The 25,002-nt window shown below is 31.0% G+C and overlaps 1 protein-coding gene across 4 annotated transcripts; it reads right to left on the minus strand.

The window, feature by feature from the left end:
- Window positions 1–10,064: 10,064 nt before the first annotated feature.
- On the minus strand, window positions 10,065–23,683 carry LOC107448417 (sn-1-specific diacylglycerol lipase ABHD11-like). 4 transcript variants are annotated; one of them, XM_043049168.2, is made up of 6 exons: window positions 23,515–23,683; window positions 16,032–16,185; window positions 14,223–14,420; window positions 11,870–12,055; window positions 10,827–11,023; window positions 10,065–10,288 (listed from the first exon to the last, which is right to left on the minus strand). In XM_043049168.2, exons 2-6 carry the CDS (start codon window positions 16,095–16,097, stop codon window positions 10,150–10,152), a joined length of 786 nt encoding a protein of 261 aa, XP_042905102.1. In that variant the 5' UTR covers window positions 16,098–16,185; window positions 23,515–23,683; the 3' UTR covers window positions 10,065–10,149. The 4 variants fall into 4 exon arrangements, with proteins under 4 accessions (XP_042905102.1, XP_015919086.2, XP_071036867.1 ...); XM_016063600.3 differs by lacking the exon at window positions 23,515–23,683 and adding an exon at window positions 18,385–18,515; XM_071180766.1 differs by lacking the exon at window positions 23,515–23,683 and adding an exon at window positions 18,005–18,135.
- Between the last annotated feature and the right edge of the window lie 1,319 nt (window positions 23,684–25,002).

Consider the following 25,002-nt stretch of genomic DNA (forward strand, 5'->3'; position numbering starts at 1 on the left):
CTTTTCCGTCTCGCTTTCACCCCTGCTCTCTGAGAGTACCGATTTTTCCCCCCTTGTTTTTTATTTGCTAAACTTAGTAATCTTCAAAATACGACTAATGGCAATACAATCGTAATTTTTATTTAAAAAAAAAAAGGGTGACATAAACAGTTCTCCTCATTTGATCTACAATCATGAATGACAAGCAACTACTGGGATTGACGAGCGAAGCGAACAGGTAACGGAGCCTCCCATTAGAAAAAAAAAGGATACCAAAAAATAATCTATGACGAAAAACTATTATCTGTGAGTTAAATTATACACATTTAGAATCATTCCAAAAATTGGACTGTGGAGGCTCATGAACTGAAGGCAATTAATTTGCTGCAGTTAAGGTATAAATCATGTCGCAATCTAAAAATCATTTTATTAGTGAAATATGTGCATGATGTGTAATTTATCTACTAAGGCGTGTTTTTGAAAAAGTTATTATTAGCATCAAACATTATTATCCGAATTTTACTAATAAACTAATAATAATTTTACTAACTAATTTTAAAATAGTTCCTCTAATTAAAAGGGAGGTCTGAAAATGATTTCCTTCTGTAGCATGAAAATTGCCATTTATAGGCAGCAAGAAATACCGCTTTATTTTTTTTATCTGTTCATGGTTTAAAGAGCTCCACTAATAAGTCCTAATTACAAACTAATTTTATTTCATCTAAATAATTATGCCTTTTCTGGAAGATTAAGATTCAGTATCTTCAGCTATAAATTGGAAAGTACACTAATATTTCAACTGGATAAAAGTCAAAATTTCGGTACTCTTAAAGTTCTTTTTCGATTTCAATCAGGTTCCTCCCACTAACTCCAGAGATTTAAAAACATTTTACACATACTTATAGTTCTTAATCCCCAAAAAATTATCTGCAAGAAATCTTTTTAATGCCTGAATAGGAAACATTTTTTCCAAATCAGCATTGAAAATAATTAAAGGTCGTGTGTATATAATTTTGCATTGCTACTGCAAGTTATGTTTCTTTCATTATTCAATAGTTACTGGGGAAGGAGTAATTTTTCATGTGTCTTTTGATTTAAATATTAAATCGTTTTAGGAGAAGAAAAAAATTATAGCTTTTTTTAAACTATGCTATGACTCTTGTACTATTTTCCGCTTTAATTAGAGTAATATTCAAGTCTTCAACTTAATTATATGATAAATTTAACTATGAAGCAATATTGAAAGGGAGAAAATCTTAATGTTTATTTTAGTCTAATTTGATATTAAAACAATTGACTTTAAAATAAAATTTTCCAAATAAAATAATTCTAATTTTTAAAAAAAAACTATTCTACTCTTTAATTGGTTAATGTAAAATTAAGTTGCTTAATTTTGTATTAAAGATTTTTCTGATTGATACATTTTATGCTATAATACAATCGCAACACATGAGTTATAGATTTTTCCTCAGCTTTTCGAAAACTTACTTATCTCATTCTCTAGTAAAAAGCTACACCTATCAATTTACAGACAATTTTTTTTTTTTTTGGCGAGATTCTAGAGAATCAAAAGCAAAGCAACCCTACACCTTATCTCTTCAGAGAAGCATGCTGTTAGGAATTGTTTCACTTGAAACTTATGTTTTCTTGCGAAAGATATATAATGTAAGAAATTTTCAACAGCAAGATAAAAAGTCTCGGGTCTTTTGTCAATAATTTTGTGCTTTTAGCCTTCGTTTATACATTTTAATATATTATATATCAAGCCGTAGATAAGATTTTCTTTCGGCAGAGATTTAAATTTGTAATACATAATATCGCATTTCTTAACAATTACAAATTCGTAATGATCTTATCTTGCATTTATCTTCAATTTATAACGGTATAATCATATAACTATTTAAGATTATTTTAATAGTATTGATAGAAATGTTTATTAAAAACTCATAGGGAAAAATTTACCATTTAAATTTTCAAATCAGTTTCCTGAGGGTTCATTTAACTTAAGTTTGTGCAGTAGAGCTGCATTTTGCACCCATATTTGAATTATACTTCCAATTTTCCGGACCTTTAAAGTTAGAAATGCAAACAGATTTATTTAAATTTTCGATAAATATCTTTCATTAAAATTTATTTAGCTATTTGAAAAAATATATTTTTGTAGATATCCCTATTTTACAAGAGAAACTATTTTTTGACAATTATTTTCTTTTCGGGAGGTGTTTAAGCCCCCCTCCGTATTTTACTCCCTGGTTACGGCCCTGTAATAAATGATAGGCTATTGAGTTTTAAAAGTGTATCAATATATTTTAGCTATGCTTTTCATAAAACAGAATTTTACTTAAATTAGTGATAAGTAAAGAAAACGCTAGTAAAAATTTTACTGTAAATGAGAAATATAAAAAAAAAGAAGAGCAGGCGAAAAAATCATCAAAACATCATAGGGGAAACAGTATTTTCCTGTAACACATAACAGTTTTAAATGACAATATATTCAGTACAACTTAGGGTGAGAAAAAAAAATATGATTATCATTAGAACAATTGTTATATTTTTCTCAGGAATTTTTAAGAAGCTCACCAAAAATTAAGTAATTGATTTTCAAACTATTTTACTCCTTTTAATTTAGGCATAGATTTCTTTTTGAGTTATTGAGTTCTTTTTTTACAGAAATTCTTTTTAAAAAGAATTGTATAATAAAAAACAGAATAATATAAAAAAGAAAATAGATTAATTCAAATTACTCTATTTATCCCAACATAAGGAAAAGATTTGCGTATCACGCAGCTCATTATTTGATGCTTTCATATATTACACTCAATCTCTTACCAGATAAATATCAAGTATCATAAAAAAAGAACAACAACATTCATTTTAAAAGTAATTTTTGTTTGAACTAGAAAGGGTTACTTATAAAAAAGCTTTCTTCATAAAAGTTTAAAGCATAAAAAATCAACTTTCTTTATTAATTTTTTTAAATAAAAAAAGAGTTTTTAATTAATTAAAATAAAACTTTATTTATTTGTTCTATAACATTTTAATTTGTTAATGTAAGATTTGCCGTAGTGGATAGTGGAATATCCACTACGGCAATTTTAGTGGAATATTTTTGCTGTGTAAATGAAAAATAAATATACAGTATAATTTTGATTTTCATTTATATTCTGTACTAAAATTTAAAATAAAAAATTCTGTACTAAAATTTCATTTAATCATTTTATCAGTAATCATATTATCAGTAAATCAATTAATTGTAATATGGCTAATATTTTAAATTTCGATTAATAAAAATTCCAAATATTTTGTTATTATTAAAAAACGAATTTTTAAAAACAGAATTTCTTCAGTAATTCAATATTACAATTTACAAATATGACCCCAAAATTTTTTGAAAAAAAAAAAAAAAAAAAAAAAAAAATTGNAAAAAATAAAAAAAAAAAAAAAAAAAAAAAAAAAAATTGAGTTTATTTTACTGGACTTTTGTTCTAACCATTCAAAAAATTTAAACAGATTTTATTAATACAAAATTCTTAAAACCCTTTTAAATATTTTGAATCCTGTTTTTAAAAAGTAAATGATTAAACAGAGATTTTACGTTAAAATAAACATTAAATATTAAATAATTAAATAGTTGAAAACGATTTATATGACTTAAAAATGTTCTATTTTAACATTTATTATAACACAATACTTCAATTGTAATTAAAGTTTGCAAATAATTAAAATAAAGTATGTTTCATAAGAAATCCTTACTTTGAACTAAACAAATGCTGCCATCTATTATTAAAATAATAAATTTTTAGGAATCATGTAACATTAAAAATAAATATATCTTTTACTTAATAAAAGAAAAGTCTATATTTTAAAATACATGTTTAATACTACAAATTAAACATTTTATAATAAGCAATTAAAATTAAATAAAAAAAACATTTTCCAATAAATTTAAGAATTGTTCTAGTTATAAATTATTATCTTTTAATTTTTAAGGGAATTAGTTTTAAGTTTTATCGAAAATATTTACTTCAAAACAAAGATTACATAGGAATTTTAATTTTATACTTCGAGAAATGATTTTTAGAATAAAAAATTCTTATGAATATTTATTTTAAATCGAATTTTTAATCGAATTATTTTTTAAAAATACTTAATATGCAATTCCCGAATTCATATTTAAGTTATAGCAAATTAATAAAATTCTAATTTCTTAACATTCAATGTAAAAGTTCTGCAAAATTTTTTAAATCGTATTATGCTAAATATTTTATGGATTCTATTCTTCTCCTATCTTTTTTCAAATTTTCCAGTAATAACAAATTTTTTTACCAACTCAACGCTTTCACATTATCAATCAATCAATCCATTGTTACCTTACAATTACTAATGGTATACAACGAAAGTTCTGTAACCAATCAATAGCAAAAGGCCAAATAACACTTTTATTTTTCAGGCCTGTATAAGTGACGAATTATACTGCCGCCTCTTTAAGATAAAACATGGGGAAAAACAAAATCGAAAAAATTTGCTTAATATTTTATTCTTCGATTATCTTTTTAAATTTTTTCCCATCTAAAATTATCCAATTTAATCCATTAAAATCGTATACATTCATTATACTTGGTTTACAGAATTTCAAAGCGCACTTTTTAGCATTCTGAAACTTTTTCTTGAGATGAAAACCACCGGTATTCAAACTCTTTGCTATTCATGTCATCCTTTATCACAGGCAATTTTCAGAAAATAAATAATGACTGTTCTGGACACACAATTCTGGAGAACACTCCACTTATAATGATAGTTGCAGTCAAAAAAATATCCGAAGAGTCGTCTTCTTCCTTTCAGGAATGACAATTTTAAAAGGTCAAGGTATTTAAACACGAAGTTAGCTGTGAATGCATATATAGTGCACATTAATTTTATAAATTAAAAAAAACATAAGCATTTTTTTTAATTAAATTTTTTTTTTAGAAAGCTTATTGAGTTTTAGAAAAAAATAACGATTTCATTCGACATTTCCGTTACAAATACTTGTACTTCTTCCCTAAAAAAGTAACGAAATTACAAGTAAAAGTACTAAATTTAAAAAGCAACGAAGTACAAGTAAAAGTACGTACTTTTTGCTTGTACTGGCGGTACAAGTAACGAAAGTAAAAGTACTGCCATATATGGGTTCAAGGTTCAATTCCAGCAGTATTTGTTTATTCTTTCTTTGAGTAGTTTTTTTTTTAAATCGTTCCAGGTCTCCTTTAATATGGCAACGAATTTTAAGCCTTTTCAGAATTCAATATTACTGGTATATGCGGGAAAATTTTGCCCATTTTCCAAATGTTCTGAAGCGTAAAGGCAAAGGGTTCGATTCCAGCAGTACTTCTGAACTTAACTTTCATTCTGACTTTGTGATGCTCTTATGTGTTTTATGGCATCACTGCGGACTGATCGTAAAGGCACGTACTCTCCTTTAAAAAAAACTAAACTCAGTGGCGCGACAGCCCATAGAGGGCCAAGGCCTACTGTGCCCATCTCAGTTTTCCTGACCTTGGGCTCTGGGGTGCAGGAGCAGATGTTACGGTCAGGTGGTCAGCCGAACGCGGAACCCCCAGTGTTTAGTTCCCAAGCATGCTTGGTACTCATTTATCGACCCACTGAAGGGATGAAAGGCTGAGTCAACCTTGCCCGGCCCGAGGATCGAACCAAATGACCAGTGGCACGACAGCGCAAAGGGNTTTTTTTTTTTTTTTTTTTTTTTTTTTTTGTTGGTTTAAGATAGAGAAATTCTAATGGCATATTTAAATACAGAAGAAAATCTCCCTCAAATTCTTTACATACAATGTGACCGTAGTGTAAAATATCAAAGAAATATGAGCATAGAAATAATGACTATGACATTAGAATGACGTCTCTCTCAGTATTTAAAGTGAGAAAAATTAAATAACTAAGAATTTGGAAACTGGGTTACTCTTTAAGTCGGTTGAGGGATGAGGTAGCAAAAAAAAGGAGAAAAAGTGGCCAGTATTGGCTTTTAAGAAAGCAAAACGCCGATGTTTTTCTTTTTAAACCGAGAATCGTACTAAAATCTTGAACAGAATACAGAAAGGAACACGATTTTTTAGAGCATTTCTAATAACTATTATTTTAAGATACTAGTTGTAAGCTAATTTCATAATTAGTATTTAAAAAGCAGATTTTCTTATTATGATTTTTTTAACTAAACTAAACTAATTGTAAACAATAGAAAAAAATATATATTTGAAAAGTTTTTTTTTTTGTTTTTTTTTGCTGAAATCTAAGTAAAAAAAGGAAATGCATAGATGCGCATAAATACGTTGTTTTAAATGTTTATTTTTATATGCTTACTTTTTGTAGCGTATAGCTTTTGTATTAATTTATCCCACATTGGTGTTTTGTGGGGGGAAGAAAAAGTCAACATAGGCAGGGAATCATTGACCATGAAAAATATCATACATATGTTTTTTAATATTTACTGTTCTTTCTTTTTTATAAATAACGAAAATCAAATTTTTTTTCAGAAGTTTTTCTCCTTTAAACTGATAGTAAAAATCATAAGGGCCCTTTTTTCTGAAAAGTAAGTAAACATAAAGCAATTGATGTGCATTCATCAGCCTTGTAGAAAAAATAATTAATGAATAAACAAAAATTATGCATAAAATTATTAAGATCTGAGAGTTACAAATATAACCTAAATTTTACATTGATCCAAAACAATTGGAAAACCATACCAAACCATACCATACGGAAACCAATAAGTAGATTTTTTTACTATTTCTTTCATTTATTTATTCAGGCGTTTATTACCTTAATCTGCACATGCCCGTTTCCAAATTTTAATTGAAAAGGACATTTTAATTTAAGCTATTATTTTGTGCACTATCTCTTGCAGATAAGTGTATTGTAAGCAATTTATGTCAATTTCAGTTTATGATTAAGCATAAATTTATTTAAAAAATGATATCGCTTCACACCCCGATCTTTTTCCTTTTTTGCCAACTTCTTTTTTCTCTAGAACCTCAATGGATAAAGTGTATTGTTATTCCTCCAAAACGGTCTGAAGCGTGGATGTTGCATGTTCAAATCCAGCTGTAACTCCGGATGCTTCGCTGTGCTATCGTGCTTTTTTTGTGTATTTGTGACCTTTATTTGACAAAGCTTTTCTGTTTTTTAAAATTGACAAAATCTTAAAAGCATTTCTTTGTATTGAGCACACAAGCCTGCTTATGTATACGTAGTAATAAATATTCTTCCTGTATGCGACGAATTCATAAACTTACTAATTCTTCAAACCAATCCTAACTAAATTAGTCTAACTGAATATAACTAAACTGATTTTCTAAAAAAAAATATACGCCACTTATTTAAGCTTGCTCGCCTAGTTCCTTACCATGACTTCCACTTTATGTATTTCTACAGCCTCATTTTCCTATATATTATTTATCTTCCAGAGTTCAGTGTATGGAATCTTCATACACTGAAACCATTAATGTCACACCAATGTCATAATAAACCATACCATCTTTAAGTTTCCCCACATAACTAGTTTCCTCTTCATCGAGGGAGCTCTTATCCTTTTTTTGTTTAAATCTCCTTGCTACCCAGAATAAAAGTGAATAGCATAGATATTCTTAACACTGCTACCTAGTGATGACAGATATCGTAGGTCGTATAAAGTGGTTTCTTAAAAAAGTCCCTTATATTTATGCGCATGTCTAATCGTTTTCCCATAGTATCTTATATTCAATTTTATTACAATAATTACTTTTATACAAGATGGGAAAACTATACAGAGTGCTTATTATTTTCTTTTATAAAACTAATAAGACCTTAAAGATCTCTCAGTCAATTTTTTTAAACAAAACAAAAAATAATAAAATAAAAAAATAAGTAGCATTTTATGATTTATCAAAAATTGAATTTTATCATTAATCAAAAAACATTTTATAATTTATAAAATTGCATTTTAAAGTCAATTAAATAACGTTTTATAATTTAACAAATTACATTTTATAGTCAATCAATAAACATTTTTAAATTTACAAAAATACATTTTATAGTTAATCAAATAACATTTTATAATTAAAATTCTCTCAGAAGATCAGAAAAGAAAAACTTATTTTTTGCATTCTACATTTTGATAACGTTTTGGAGCATACGATCTAGAGTGCGAGTTCATTCTGAGTATTCTGTTCTATTATTCTTTTTTTCAATTATTCTATTCTTTGCCTAGTCAAAACTGTTATTGAATTGTATAACCTAATTTTTTCTTTTACAACAGATGATTATGCTTCTGTCAGTAATTGTGCCTTCGGCTCCCTGGACAACCTGCAATTTTACTCCTCAGTCTTTAAAAGCTAACTTCACGTGAGTTTCAATTTAATTTTTGAACACTTGTGTGTTATGTTGTAAGCAATTTAATTTTGAATAAATACTTTGATAACTTAGTTTTAAAGTGCTACGACTTAACCAAAATAAAGCATTATTTGGCTTCACTCACAATATGGCCAGAAAAGTACTTTCAGGTATAAATGAAAACCATATCCTACCTGAACAATTTTAACGATGTGATTTTTTACCTCAAGGGCAAAACAAAATAAATAAATGGAAAATTTTTTAACTTTACTTTTTTTATTGTCTTCTATCGAAACACTTTTATAAAGCAACAAAAATATTAAGGTTTCTATTCTTAAAGAGACGATGCCTCAAGTGTCTTGCAGGAAACAAAAATAAAGCTGCTAAAATATTTAGGATTCTCAATTTAAAAATATTTCACTAACGCATTCGCTTAAACTCTTAAAGATAAACTAGACAAGTTAAAAATACGGACATTCATGGTTTAAAAGAAGCGAAATTAGTCAATAAAATAAAAAACTCTTCTAATCTTTACAATTATGTTAGAGCCGTGATTGATCAGGGGATAGGGCGTTCACCTTTTAAAGAAGTGAACTGGGTTTGAATTCCAGTAATGGCTGGTCAATACGAATTCCTCATCCTGCTTGCACAGACAACTGTGCTGAGGTAAAAACGCCGTGGTAGAGGGATCAAGGGTTGGAGCCCCCTTCCCAATTCTTCTCCATGTAACGTAAATGCGGGTTAGTTCCATCCAAAATTCCTCCTCGAAGCAAACATTTTGCTCAATACTTGATCAAGGAGTTCCCTAGTCCTCTGGATTGGGTTCAAAATTACAAGGCTACAGAGTTGAACAATAATCAGAAACCCAGAAAGTTGGGAGTTAGCACCAGGTTCCACGCCTTCGGGCGAAGAGTTCATTCAGGAGTAAGACTAGAAACGTCTCCGTGCTTAAAATCGAGACAACCTTTAATGTGTGCTAAACGCAAACAGTGAATTCTTTTTCAGTCGCTTTATCATTTGCTATTATATCTTTCGTTACTCTAACTAAATATATTGCAGCAAAACTTCTCAAAAAGGACAAACTATTAATTTAAAATTTATGAAATATTTAATGTTAATAACTGCACATGAAAATTGGGAAATACATTTTTGTCATACAATCGCAAAATAGCACTCTTGCTCAGGATTGTTTACCTCCTTCTCCCAAAAATGGCGAAATAGTATTGTCGGATACCACGTGATGAAGGCGGGACCTTGTGTCAACTCCTGGTTAACGAACTATAACCTTGTTCATAAATCAAATAGCTTAATAGCATAATGTAACAAGTAACTATTATTCTTGCAGAAAGTACACCTATTTCATGATTCCCTCTTATGATTACGATGCAACAAGATAATATTATGCTTAATTTTCTTAGCTTAAGTTATGTAAAAATATTTGCTTATTAACAAAAATCGCTCTCCGCATAAGAGAGCTGGATGAAAGATTTTCGGTGCTAGTTTAGAGTGGCGATTAACATTTAATTAAGACAAAAATTCAAAAAGTATTAAAAAGTTTTCATGTTAGTACTAGAGCGTGTGAATTGACACAAGCTAAAATAAAAACAGTATTACGCAGATTTAGTTAATTGCAGCAAACATATGCGATTATTCACATATGATCCTCATATTATTCTGAACATTTAAACTAAAAAGCATCAAAATTTTAAAAGAATATACTTTAATCAATTTATACAATACATTGCAGCTTTGCTTAGTGAACAAACGTAAAACCACACAGTTACATAGAACTACTTAAATTTTAAACTTTTAGGCTGCGTTGATTTTCTCTACGACCACCTTAGCCAGTTCAGCAGGCTTGTCAGTAACAAAAACGTGTGACCATTTCTCAAATGGTACCAATTTAGCTTTTGGAAAGTGTTTCTTCATGGAATCCTTAGCATCATTTCTATAATAAAAAATAGTTATAAGTCTTCTTTAATCATTTACAAAATACATTATCACAGGACTTAAAATTAGTTATTCAGGATTACTGTAGAGCTCAAGTCTTAAAGACATGCTCGTTTTTGTCATTAAATATATGAAAACAAATTATTAGTAGATTTAAACATAGAATAGAATTTAAAATTTCTCTTATCTTTCCTACGCATTTGAAATTAATTTTATTATTTTAAAGACAAAGGCTTACTGTTTCTCCTTACTAATAACATTTCAAAAAAACTCAAACTGATGAGTTTTTGCTTTGAGTTTTATACTTTCATAGCCTTTTGAATAGCTTGCTTCAGCATAAAACAAACTCTTAGATAAACTACTAGTCTGCATTAAAGCATGCAGACATTTAGCTAGACTATTTGTATAATATAAATTCTAGCTATATTTTTATAGAATTAAAACCATGATTATGCTCCCTTAAATTCTGTTTCTGCACAACTTTCAAAACAAATTTCATATTTGGAATAAACAAATTATAAAACTATCAAACTTACACTCCATAGTGAGATTTGGTGCCATAAAGGAAATAAGTAGGTCCCTCATACACTCCCTGGTAGTCTTCTTGGTGCTTCTCAAGGTCCTTAAGAGCTTTAACAAGAGCATTTGTGCTGTAGCATGCGTCCCAAGACTTTTCCGATCCCTTGTATTCAAACTTTCCTGTCAGGTAAGATGCCTTCTCATTATCCTCTTTCTGTAAATAAATAATTCCAAAACAAAACTAAAAATGAAGAAAATCATTCACTGCAAACAGATTTGGACTAAAAGAGGAGGTAAAAAAGATCAAAAGCTGCATACGAGTACCTTACCAAAGTATCTCTCTGAAACAGAAATCTAAAAACAGTTGCTCAAAAGCACTCTTTCAGAACAAAATGTTAAGCAGTTAAATGGAATTCCTTTTAATAAAAATTGCTACGATCAATTTTATGCTACGATTCTGATTCTACGATCAATTTTCGTATTTTTACTCTAAACTAATAAAATAACCAAGAATTTTAATAGACAATTTGAATATTTTTAGTCTTTTGTTAAATATTTTTATTTGCATTGTTGTCTGCTTTATAGTAAAGTTTTCAACTAGCAATTGAAAATTTATTGCAGTGTTCAATAGTTTATGCCTAAATTCAGGTTTTGAGAACTAAAAACCAGATTTGAAATTTTTCTGAAGTTGAAGTTACTTTACAAGAAACAGCTTAAAACTGTGTTCCAGCACTTTGAAAAAAGAATGTTAATAGAATTTGAAATAAAATAAGCAAATAGTTAACGTGCGTTTAACAATTTAAAAGTAAATATTAATGCGTTCTCATTTTATTATAATCTGATATGTTCACGACATTTTGGACACTTTTAAAGGTCTAATCAAGTAAATAAATTCAGAAAAAATTAGAGATTTTAATTCCCTAAAAAGCAAACCATATGCAAAAAAATAACGTTGATTGCTAAAGTTTAACATATTTCCTAAATAAAATGTAGTCTATGGTTTCACCAATTAATTTCTCCCTTTGTGCAGAAAAAATTAAAAGTATAGAATTAAACCTACCATCCACTGTTCCAGTTTTCCATATAGACTCTCCACACTCAATTTTGTGACATCCTCTTTTGGGGTACCTTCAAGAAGTTCTTGGTTGCAATTTGTCCACGTAGTCACGAACTCGAAACTAATGAGTTCGTTAGATACTGGCTTTGCATACATTTCTACAATAAATACCATCTCAAATTTAGCAGGCTAAAAAGAAACAAAGTTTAGCATTACTACATTTAGATTTTAAATACCTTAAAATGCTTTATTAGCTTGTTCCAAATTTATTTTAGGAAATTTTCTACGTTTAATGCTTTTAAAAATGAAACTTCACTTAACTTGATGTGGAATAAAGTTTGATCCAATACATCTGGTGAAAATGAACTCGTTTTATCAAGTTGTCGCACTTTTAACTTAACGATCGTGCTCAGACTTTGAAGATCATTGATAAAAATTTTTAAATATCTAGAACAGCCCGGTTTCAAACAGCTCTATCTCATTGTTTTTTACCCCAAAATATCGATATTTGACAAATTGATATGCTTTCGAAATATACATTCTAACATTTGAAGTCTTATTAAAAGTGAAGATTTTTCAAATTCAGGTAATCTAAATGTTTAAAACGCGTTTAACCCAAGTACAGATTCTGTAAACTATGAAAGAGAAATAATTATTCTTTGAGGAACTGTTTAAACCAATAAAAAATCAAAAAGGAAATTATCCTAATCGATATCAATTAAGTTTATTTAATTATTAAAAATTTCACTATAAATATTAAGTTCTATATCATGCAACTCATAATCTGATATTTTGGGCATCTACTCGAGCGCGAGCTTATAAAAGTGAGTCTTTGAGGGAAATAGTCTACAACGGATATTTAATATTTTACGCGTAAAAGTAGTTAAATTTGCAATAAATTATAATTCAAAAAATTCCAGTTCATAAGTATAACCCTTTCATCATATCAATTTAAATTTTATTCCTGTGGCCGATATAGCTGCTAGTATGGAGCTTTTCCAACAAGTTTAAAAATTCTGTACATTTTCTACATACCCATATAATATGAAGTTTAAATCAAGTTAAGTGAGGTTTTGCGCACCAAAAGTGTAACGTTAAGCTGAATAAACAAAGCAACGGATATACAGAGATTATAGAGAACAACATAGTATTAATTTGCATACACTGATGCTTTTGAACACAGTTTGCTAATTTGCTTATTAAATTTGAGAGGCACGATTAATCAGTTTCCTTAATTCTGAAATACTTGGGGAATAGTTTATTTTGAAAGGAACTAACTAATAAACGAAGCTTTTATCACGTATGACTATGATAGAAGTAATTTATTTGCTAAAATATCCTGCATGGTTGCATGGATTTGTTAAAATAAAAGTTTCATTTTTATAAAAAATTACAATCCCAACCTCTCAGACCATTGCTCACATCAGTGTAACAGACCACGCTACTTGTATCACTCACCGAGAGGTTTAGTGATAAATGCCTGGAAGTCAAAGTAGATCGAGTTTCTATAGTTTGAATAAATTTATATAAATTGCTGTTTCCTAAATTTTAATATTATTGATAATCCATACAATTCTTTTATACTTAGAAACTAAAATACTTAAAAGTAGCATTAGTGTGCAAGTATTTAAGACTCTTGTTAAAAGCTAAATTTTATGGTTTTTAACCTAGTGATTCTATAAATCTCGGTTTAACAAAATGGCAATTTGAATTTATTCATTCAAGGAAGTTTTTAAATAAAATTAGAATTTACTCATTCTAAAATATAAGCACTTTTTAAACTAGACACTTTAAAAGGCTTCAGATATTCTAGATGGACTATTTTACTTCCGGCAAATACCAGGATAAGTATTTTCGCAATGAGAAGAGACTAGTATATGCTACAGTATGTTAAATATGGCATTCATAATGGGAAAGAACAAGTTTAAATGTTATTAAAATACCCACTGGATCAAAACCAGGTTGGCTGCTGTTTAATGGGCAACGCATATATAAATATTCAAATGCAAATCTTAGTTCGAAAAAGTGATAGGGCAAAGCTTTGAACACACTTGCCTGAAAGATTCTTGCAAATAGAATCTAGATCACTGGGCCATGTTTAAACTGCATTAAATATTCAAAATAAGAAATTTAAACATTTTAAAATCAGACTTTTGCAACAATTCAGACCGAATGATTAAATGGCTAATTAGGAATTATCTGCCAATAATGCAACGGGAAATATAATAAAAAGTTAAGATTTAATAAATTCTTCTTTTAAACCTAATTAATGCACGCTCGTGTAAGACTGATCAAAAAGTTAATATTAGCCACTTGTTGTCTAATATAAATTATATACTATAAAAATTAAATATACCTTTTTCAGAGCAGCTCTAATGGTAGTTATTCCACCCATATCGTGACCTACTAAAATTAATTGTTTTGGATGTTCTGGCATTTCAGTTTTAATTTGATCCATCATTAGAAAAAGGTCGTCAACATTAAAGCTGAAACTAAAGTTAGACTCGTCGGCATGTGTTGTCTCATCGTGATTCCTGGCATCATAAGTATAAACCTGAAAGGCAGAACATTAATTATGATCAAGCAGTATCTCTGCAGAAATTTATCTGCTTTCTGAATTATTAGCGAAAATGGGGAAATAACAAGTTTTAAAAGTAATGTGCTTTGATATAAAATCCCGCATTCTAAAACTGCAATCCTCATTTAATTATAGTAAAAAAATAACAGTCAAATAAATAGTAAAATTATAAATTTAATATTTCTGCTCTTAAACAAGAGATAAATGAAAAACCCAATTTGTATTTTGTTAACGGAACCTTCCATTAACAGAATATGATGCATTTTAATAGTTATACATTTAGAAGCATTTCCAGAAACTGTATCTAAGAATCTAAAACGGTTGAGGTTGATTAATTTCAGAAAATACATTCATTAAAATATTAAATGCAAAACTTGGATTTTTAAGGGATATCAACTAGGACTTTTAATATGTAAAGCTTCATTCACAGAATGGTTTTTTCAATTTTATTTTGATACAGTCTTTAGTCTTCATTAAAGCAGGTCTTATAATGCATTTTATCAAATAGTATTTTGAAGAACTAACGCTATAATTTACAAATTATGAAGCTCAAAAAATTATTTAAAAACTGAACTTTAAAGACCAGAAAAATTTGCTTAGACTGAATTTACTTTGTGAGTTTAGGAAAATTACAAATTCAGGGAAATTACAAAAGTAAAGTAATTTTAACTTAAAATTAGTGATCTACGCACCTAAACGGCTACTGGTGTAGCTGTACTTCAAATCTTTGACGAATAAATAGTTCCTTTGGACTATTTAGTATGATTGCTATTTAGCATTCAAAGGCCCAAAAATATTGTTTTCGTAACCAATTGATTTAAGGAAATTTTTCAGCTATTAAGTGTCTATGTAAACAGCAAAGTTTGTGAACAATCCTAATCTGAACTACCATTTGTGATTACAGCGTATAGTTAATAATTATAGAAAGTAAAAATATCTAGCAACTTTTATAATTATAGATTCATAAAGATAAACAACCTATTAAAGCAATCTTAAAATTTTTTTACTCTGCTAAGTAATAAAACCGACGCTAAACTGAAGGTTTAGACACTAAACTGTTAATCTGATATTAAACCATAATCAGAAATTAGTACAACGTAAGCTTTAGCGTTGAGAACATAATTTACACACTGATTTAGACAATATTTGCGATAAAACTTTATATTCAGATCAATTACTTGCGTTACTTTAGTAACAACGTTCTCTATAAGTTGGAATTAGATCTTCAAAAAAACTTATAAATTTTGAAACAAGACAATGTACTAATATTCAAATTGAAACTAATCGAAATTTGCTTTGCTACCGATATCACGCATGGTTAAGCATTTGGCTGTTATAATTCTCGATTAATAAGCAAATATCTGATATTTACGGTTCAAAGCACACTACATTAGTTTATTTTTTATTAGTTAGAAATTTTTCATTAATATGCATGTTATTTTTTGCTATCTGTTCGTTTGGTTTATTAAAATTTATTCATTTATAGCGAGTAGCTGGTTCTCAAATCATTAATTTGATCTTTCATGCAATACTTTTATAGATCTAAATAGCAGCGAAGACTGCAAACATCTAAAATTTGTTACTTACTCGTCTTCCTGTGTTATTGGCCACAGTCAGAGGAATATCACCCAATATTTTCTTGGAGCAGAGCATAGCATGTAGAAAAATTATAGGATTCTTCTTATCCTTTACTTCACCAGTTGAATCAACATATTCGAAGCTTATGGAGACTGCCTTAGATCTACAGAAGTTGATCACATTTAAAATCACGAGCACAAAGAATCATCAAGATTCTCCATAAGTTTCAATACATAAAGTAAAATGATTCAGGATATTCTAAACGAGATTTTTATTAAGAGCAACTAAAATAAATATAGAATAAAAGCATTAGGTGAAGCAGTCAAATTTAAGCGATCATCGTATTATTAGCTAAAGGTTTAACATTAACACATTAGAATGAAGAATCAATTAACATTAGAAACAAAACGTTATTGTATACCTAGAAAGATAGCGGGAGCCCAGTCTCCACCTTCACAGATAGTGTAGAACAATCAAGCAAGGAAAATATAATCTTAATTCTTATAATCTTAGAATATATTATAAATACATTATACTTAATTGTGAAATTTTTATGGTATTTTACTAGATTTAGTTAAAGAGCATAGCATGCAGGCTTATTAGATTTTATTTTTAAAAGACTATATTTAGTTTATTTTACTAGATTTAGTTAAAACATTTAAACGGAACACTTTTTTACAACTATACTCATACATTGGTTAAGATAATTTAGTTGCTATCTCTACAAATAAGAATTATAGATATGAAATAATCTTGTTGAATGAAACTGGGGTACCTTATATACACCAAAGGGTATATAATACCGAAAACTATCTAGGGATAAGGAATACCTACCAAACTACCCGAAGAACCAAACTGGCCTCTCTCACATATTAGGTGTAAGGTTATATATACGAGTTTCTGTAAGGCAAACACTCGATTGATTACATAAGCACTTAATAGTCTCTTTTTATAATTTGTTCCAATTTACTTTATTAAGTCATTTTTTGAATTACAAAGCAACTAAAAATGAGAGGGGCAAAGTGGTAAGGTGCATTTGTACACCGGCACTCTTATGAAATTTTCCCCAAGCAATAACCGCTGTTACAACATTTAGGTTGACTATTGTTTCCCTGAATAATTGAAATCCGCATTCATTAAAATCCTCTTAATAAATAAATAGTATGAAGCTTACAACTCGTACTTCGGCATGTTTCAAATATGCCTAAAACCAAAATCTCCATTGTAGAAAAAAAAATTGAAATATTTAAGACTAAAAAGTTTGCGGAAACAGACTGAAGCAGTCTAATTTATTCTTTTAGCAATTTCAAACTATACTAGATTCCAAATAACTGCAACTACTCAGCTATGCTTAAGTCAGTGTTACCTGGCTTTTTAACAGTGCACAGATGCACAGTCTAAACGCAAACAGCAAATTACTGCAAACTGTTTGACACCACAAAATGACGACGTAGATTACGATCATAATGCAAAATGTTGTTCGCAAGGAAGAAACTCTTAATCTTCATTTATGTTCTTTACTTTCAACTTACTTGAGCATGGACGAGAGGATTGGTTTAAGAATATCATGATTGAGGTCACCCCCCGGTTTCTATTCACTAATAAAAGGTTCTAACCGGCTGAAGTATTGAACAAATTTGCTAAACCTAATGTTATCTGTTAAATCCAATTGTCATGTTGATTTTGAATTACTCTATTCTTAAATAATCGAACGAATTATTAGTCTTAAAAAATTGTTGAGTTGTTAAAATCTTTATACAAAAAACAATTATGATTTGTAACTATTACATTAAGCTGAGTATTCAATCAGCACTAAAAATCATTTCAACGACTTAAAAAAACGCAAGAAACAAGCAGATCTTTTAAAAAATTAATCAAATTCAAATTTAGATTATTTTTGATAGCCCAACTGCAATTGTACCTCAATGAATCAAGTTTCAATAATAGAAATTGAGATCACAAGTAACTTGAAAACCACTTACCATAAATTAGAATTAAACTTTAAAACTTTTCAAAAAGATCCACTTCAAAATTATCTCAACAAAAAAATTGCGCTAAAAAGCTTTTTATATGAATTACGAGTTTTTATTGAGTTATGAACGATTAAAAAAAAATTAGAACAAAAATGATGTCCAAGTACTGAAAATAAAGGCTTCAAAATAAAAAAGTCTCAACAGTTACATAAATTATTAAAGAGAAAATAGAATTTTTAAATTTCTGAAGGGAAAAAGTATTTATATTTAAAATCTATTAAAATTTCTCATAAATATAAAGCCAATAGCTTGAAAACAACAGCAAGTACATACATTAATAAAAATTCAGATAATTCAAGAAGAATTGAAATAATAATACTGATTCTTACGCTTCCATTTTTAACACTCTTGCCCGTCCACTCAATACAGCTACAAGTAGAATTCTTAAACTGCGATAATCATCATCATCATCATCGTAATATAACTGGGCGCCTGGGGCCGTTAGCGGCCTTTTTCCCATTCATCTTGTATTTAATCTTTAAGGTGGTTCTTTCTGGTAATTGGAATAAAAGGAAATCAAATATTTTGTATTTTAGTTAAAATTATGTCACTACAAAAATGAGCTGCAATCGGCCTGAGGTTTATGTCTTCTCTTAAGTTTTCGAACGTAAAAATTTCGTTGAATCCTGCGGTGTCACAATATATGGTCTTTTCAAAAAATCTGAAGTTTTGCTTTGCAATGTGATGATCTAAAAAATCTATGTTGAGGTCGCTATGTATGTTTTTATTGCGGATAAACCATCTTGCTTTTGTTATTTTCCTGAGGATTTTGTTCTGGCATATTTTGAGTTTTTTAAGGAGTGATGTAGAGATGTTGCACCAAGCTGGAGATGCATAAGTCAGGATGGGACGGATCATCGAGATGTAAAGTAAACGTTTAAGTCTGAGTTCCATTTTAGGGTTCTGAAGAAGGATTTGTAATCTGTGGCAGGCTGTTTGTGCTTTGTTGATGACTGTTTTGACGTGATCTTTCCAATTAAATTTGCTGTTTATGACCAGACCAAGATATTTTGCTGTTTTGACTATGGGTATCGTTTCGTTAAAGAGTACAACTTGATTTTTAGGGAGGATCGTTTTTCTTTTATGTTGAATGATTAGTAGTTTCGATTTTTGGCCGTTTACTTTAAACTTCCAGTCTAGGCACCAGGTTTCTATTTCTGTGATCTTTTCTTGGAGTTTTTGTAAGGCAATGTTGGGATTTTTGGACTTCACGACAATTCCTGTATCATCTGCGAAAAGTGCTGTGATGCTGTTAAAGTCTTGTCGGTCGATGGGAAAGTCGTAGGTAAATAATATGAATAGTATGGGCCCAAGGATGCTTCCTTGAGGTACTCCTGCTGTTATTTTCCTGTTTGTTGATTTCATATTTTTAAAGTTAACTTGAAAGGTTCTATTATGTAAGTAGGCCTGTATTATTTTAATGATACCAGTTGGGAATTTCAGTTGTATAAGCTTGAAGATGAGACCCTGATGCCAAACTCGGTCGAAAGCCTTTGCAATATCTAGCATCAGTAGTGCTGAACTCTGTTTGTTATGGAGTCCACGTCCAATATAGTCGACAATTCTGAGGAGCTGTTTGGTTGTGTCAAGATGCTTCCGAAAGCCATACTGCTCATCTGGTAGTGAAGTAAGGTGAGGCTTGATCCTTGTGTAGATAATTTTTTCCATGAGCTTTCCTAAGTTGCACAAAAGACTGATGGGTCTGTAACTTTCAGGTAAAGTAGGATCTTTGCTGGGTTTAAGGAAAAGTATGACGTTTGCGTTCTTCCAGGCATCAGGGAAGTAGTTTAAGGTAAAGCAAGCATTGTAGATATGAACTATTAGTTTTATGTACTGTTTTGGTAGTAGCTTGATCATCTTGTTTTTGATATTATCACAACCAGGAGCTGTTTTTATTTTTAGTTTTTTGATGTGGTTTATAACTTCTTCCGTGTTGGTCGGTTCAATTATCTCTGGAGATGAATGCATTACGTTGAATTGCTTAACATCTTCGATAACCATGTTGTGATTGTTCAGATTGAAATCCGGGTTTGGAGAAAATTGTTTTTCTAGAGAGTCAGCAAAAGTTTCAGCTTTATCTTGAGCTGTGAAGACATACCCGGTATCTTTATGTAAAGGTTTATCCACTTGAGGTGTGGCTTGAAGTGATTTTATCATTCTCCAGACAGAATTATCCTCCGTACTGAGCGATTCAATTTTGTCTCCCCATTGTCTTCTTCTGTAATAACGGCATTTCTTGTGTATTTGCTTGTTAAGATTAATCATCTCTTCTCTGTAGTCTGGATCAGAAGTTTTTTGGTATTTCTTTCGGCACCAGTTTCTTTGTTTGATTAAAAACTTGATTTCGGATGGAAGTTTAAGGTAATTTGAAGCGAGTTTTTTTGATACAGTTGATTTATTATAGGCCGTTATTATATCATTCTGAAGAATTGTAATTTGTGTATCAATTTCTTCGGTACTCTTTAGAGCTGCAAGGTTTGGTTTATTTAATGTGAGAATATTTTGAAAAAGATTCCAGTCGGTTCTAGTGATCTGCTTACTCGCCTGTGTTAAGGATATCCCAATCGAGATGTAGACTGGAAGGTGATCAGAAGATAATGCATTTATAACGTCAGCTGCTATGGGTGTATTCAAGTTGGAAATAGCGAAATCAAGAATGTCCGGTCTTTGATTTCTCATGTTTGGTAGATATGTGGGACATAATGGCGCGATAACAGTGAGTGCGTGCTTATTCACGAGATTCTTGAGCTGTAGTCCGTTGCGGTTGGTTCTGTTGCATCCCCATGTTGTGTGTTTCGAGTTAAAATCTCCAGCTACAATTGTCTCCATGTTTGTTGGGAAAAGTTGTCTGATGTCATCGTCTGAGAGAGTATTACCTGGAGCATTGTAAATTCCAGTGATCTTGATGTTTTTGTTATCGTAGTTAAGAAAAATTGAGATTTGTTCATATCCAGCTTGGTTTGATTTGTTAAATTCGGTTGTCATTAGGCTATTCTTCGCCAGGAGGGCAACTCCCCCGCCTCTGAAATTCCTGTCACACCTGTAGGTCGTATAGTTGGCAACTTTTATGTGATGCTGTTTGTTAAGATGAGTCTCTGTGATAATCATAATATCTGGGTCATACTCAGAAATAAAGTCTTTAAGTTCGTGTATTTTGTTAAAAATTCCGTTTGCATTCCAGTTTATAATGTGAAGTGGTGCTTTACGAGAAGTGGCTTTATTCATTAGTTGTTGAGGATTTGGTTGATTTTACGGCTTCCGCTGTTGCTTTTAGTTGGCGAATTAGGTTGAATCCTTCATTGTTTTTTAAAATTTCCACAAAGTTTTTAAGTTCGTTCAGGATTGTGTGTGCTTCTTGAACCAGACTTCTGTCTTCTTGCTGGGCATTTTGAAGATCCCGAAGCTTAGCTTCTTTAAGGGTTGAGGCATATGTTGCAGTTGGAGCAGTTCTATTTCGGTAGACTTCATTATTTTGGTTATTGGAGCTGTAACTGTGTCTGGATTCAACTTGAGGATATTTAGAGCATTGTTTATAATTTGAAGGGTGGGGACCACCACAATTGGCACACTTGGCCGGAGTATCTTTGGATTTTTGGCAGGTATATGTTAAGTGCCCTTCACCGCACTTTAAGCACTTAGGAGCATGTCTGCATAAGTGTTGAACGTGGTTAAAATTCTGACATCTATGGCACTGTGTCACACCACCGCGCCCTTTGTAGTTGTCTACTGTGATTATTAAATTCATAAGTCTCGTGAGGTCGTAAATCTCCTTGTTGTGATTATTCTTTGGTAATGTCACTATAAATAAGGGCAAGTTAATTCTGCCTTTTTCAGTGAATTTTGTCATTTGGGTAACTTTAGTTGGGACAAATCCCACTTTGATGAGTTCGTTTTCAATTTCATTTGCATCGTATTCGGCAGGTATGCTTTTGAGCACGACTTTGAGTGGTTTGTCCTGTTGAAGAAGAAATGTATGATATTCGACCTTGTTGTCATCTAGGATTTTTGTGATTTTTCTATGAGCATCGTCATCTGCTACTTTTAAGTTGATTTGATCACCAAACACTTTGCCCGTAAAGTCTGAACAGTTGTTATTTTGAAGCAGTTCTTTGATTTGTTTCCAGTTGAAATTAGGATCTTTGATGAGGATTGGTGGAATGCGTTGCTTTTTAAACTTGGGAGTTTGAAAGAAGTCACTTTCATCTTCTCGTTGTTTTTTGTCATCAGTTTCAAATCGAGGTTTCTTGTTTTTGTTGAATTCTTCTTCGCCGCTTTCTGCTGATGGAAGCGTATCAATAACTTTTTCAAGTTCCATAGCGTTTTCTTCATCGGTTTCCAATGAATCGCTTAGTTTATTATCGTTTAATATTTGTTTGTCTTCATTGTTGCTGGTGGCGTCATTTTTAGTTGCCGCAGTTGTATTTTGCTTGCTTTTCGTTTTCTTTTTAGTTGATATCTTGCGTTTTTTATGTGTAATCGGAAGGGTTGGGGAAATCACTGGTTCTTGTGCTTTAAACTGCGATAATACGTAGCATTAGCTGACTTTTATAATAACGAAAGACAGCAAACAACGATCAATATCCAGTGACAGTTTCAGTGTTGCAGTATTCTCGCACAGATATCGAGTTAAAGTTGAAGTTAAAATATGTGTGTGTCGAGGGCTAGCTGTGACACTGAGGTCTCCGACTGTGACACAAAATGAAAAGAGTTCAAGCTCCGAATTCACTAAAGAATCCCATGCTAAAGTTTAAGTGATAAAAAGAATAAAATATATAATTTTCGCTATTAGCGTTACTGAAAAGATCTTGACGGATAGTAATCCGTTTGATGAAAATGGAATTGTAAAAGTAACAGTAATACTATTTGGTACTCACTTTTATTTTTTCAATGAATAGTGGTAAGAAAAAACATTAAGCAGACTGAGTTGTCTCGCTGAACCAACAAAGGCTCCACAGTGTAAAAGAGTGCGTTCAAGCTCACCAAAAACCCGAATGAATATTTGTGATGACTTTCGCTAATTTATGATGAATAGTTTTAATATTGACAATGGTTAATAAGACGTTTTTTAATGAACATACACCCCTCATTTTTATACAAAATTTTTTTAAAAAAACATTGAGTGGTGAGATAGTAGCAATAAAATGAAGTATGGTTGTTTGAAGATTGTTGAAATGATTGTGTAAGGTCATAATCAAATATACTATGGTAAAATATAACGCAATAATATAGGAAATAACACGTATACCTCTAATATAGAATAATATGTATTATATAACAGGAAATATTATATATATACTTCTAGCTTTTATCCACTGTTATATTAGATATCTAAGGTATAAATATTCTTATAAGACCTTGCGTGTTCAACGAACGACTTATAATGTAAGAATCGATAGCATACATTTGAGAAGAAGAGCTCAAATTACATACAGGGCTACAGGAGAATTCGAACCTCTTACCTTTAGAGAGTTTTACCGGGGCCCTATTAGTTGTAGATATGTTGTTGTTATTGTCTAACTACACTAGGATAAACCAAGATCAATAGCCATCTTTCTTTTTTGAGAATTAAGTGAAGAGGGTGCGCTTTTCGTTTGACAAGAAAGCACTGCAATGTTGAAAGTACAGCTTATCTCTGAACCCAGCCTATAGATGGCCGTACCACTCATTTGTGACGCCACTTCCTCCGTTTAGACATAAATCTGAAGAAGAAAGAAATTTTCTCCAGATCTCTGCACCCGTGGTGCAGTTCGGTGACCGACCATTAGACTTTCGATTCCACGGAACACACATATCGCATGTACTCGGTGGATCTTAGCGGAGTCGAGATCCATCGAGATAGACCGGAGTTCGAATGCGCTATCATTATCCCTTAATCACTGGGCAATAAACACTAACCACTTGACTACTATGACCCCAGAAACTATATATATGATAAAAGCTCACAGCTTGTAGGTTATATATGATGCTGTCAAAACTTAAGCAAAAAGGTATTTGACACTAGGTATTCCAAATGAAGTGGTGAACATAGAATATTGTTGGTCACGTGAAGTTTATTCCGTAACTTTATTAAATGCTAGTTGTTGTTGTTGTTGTTGTTGTTGTTAATTTACGTCGCACTAGAGCTGCACAATGGGCTATTGGCGACGGTCTGGGAATTATCCCGGAGGATGATCCGAAGACATGCCATCACAATTTTGATCCTCTGCGGAGGGGATGGCACCCCCGCTTCGGTAGCCCGACGACCTGCGCGCGAAGTCGAGCACTTTACGGTAGCACAGTTTAACGAGGACCAATACCGCACACCCTCGGTCCCTACGCAGACTGATCCAAGTGGTCACCCACCCGCACACTGACCGTAGCCAGTGATGCTTGACTTCGGTGATCTGCTGGGAACCGTGTCTTAACGATCAGTCCACTGCGGGACTTATTAAATGCTAGGTAAAATGCGCTGTTATTCGTCAGTGACTTTGGGACCTGAACTTGCCACTTTTATTTATACTGAGCTGGTCCACAATCTCTCGAAGATCAGGACTTAAAAGAAATTTTCCAATAAATATTTATGTATAACTAAACTAAAATGATGACCAATTTTCTACAGATCCCTGCAGCTTATGGGTACTGCTCAACGATTGACCACAGGTCTTTCGAATGCACAGATTTCACTAATACTTATACCGCATGTACTTATGGGTCTGAGCACAGTCGAGAATCGAACGCCGGTACCTCCGGGCCGGAGTTTCACTTGGCTACCATGATCCCGGAACCGCTAAGCAACTATCACTGACCACTTTACTACCATGACCCCTGGAACTATATACGTATATGACAAAAGTTCATAACTTGTAGGTGACACATGATGCTAGCAAAACGTAAGCGAAATGATATTTAACTCTATGTATGCCAATTAAAGTAGTAAGCGTAAATTATGGTTGTCCGCGTGAAGTTTA

Source organism: Parasteatoda tepidariorum, chromosome 5, assembly GCF_043381705.1.
Source record: "Parasteatoda tepidariorum isolate YZ-2023 chromosome 5, CAS_Ptep_4.0, whole genome shotgun sequence".
Lineage (NCBI taxonomy): Eukaryota > Metazoa > Arthropoda > Arachnida > Araneae > Theridiidae > Parasteatoda > Parasteatoda tepidariorum.

What these genes read in the sequence shown, in the direction of transcription:
- LOC107448417 (XM_016063600.3), bottom strand. Translation starts at nt 18,515, where the DNA reads ATGGGAAAAAGGCCGCTAACGGCCCCAGGCGCCCAGTTATATTACGAT. An exon ending in CCAATAACACAGGAAGACGA is followed by an intron (nt 14,421 to 16,031) that starts GTAAGTAACAAA and finishes TCTGCCTTTCAG; the next exon opens with GTTTATACTTATGATGCCAG. An exon ending in TTAGAGCTGCTCTGAAAAAG is followed by an intron (nt 12,056 to 14,222) that starts GTATATTTAATT and finishes GTTTCTTTTTAG; the next exon opens with CCTGCTAAATTTGAGATGGT.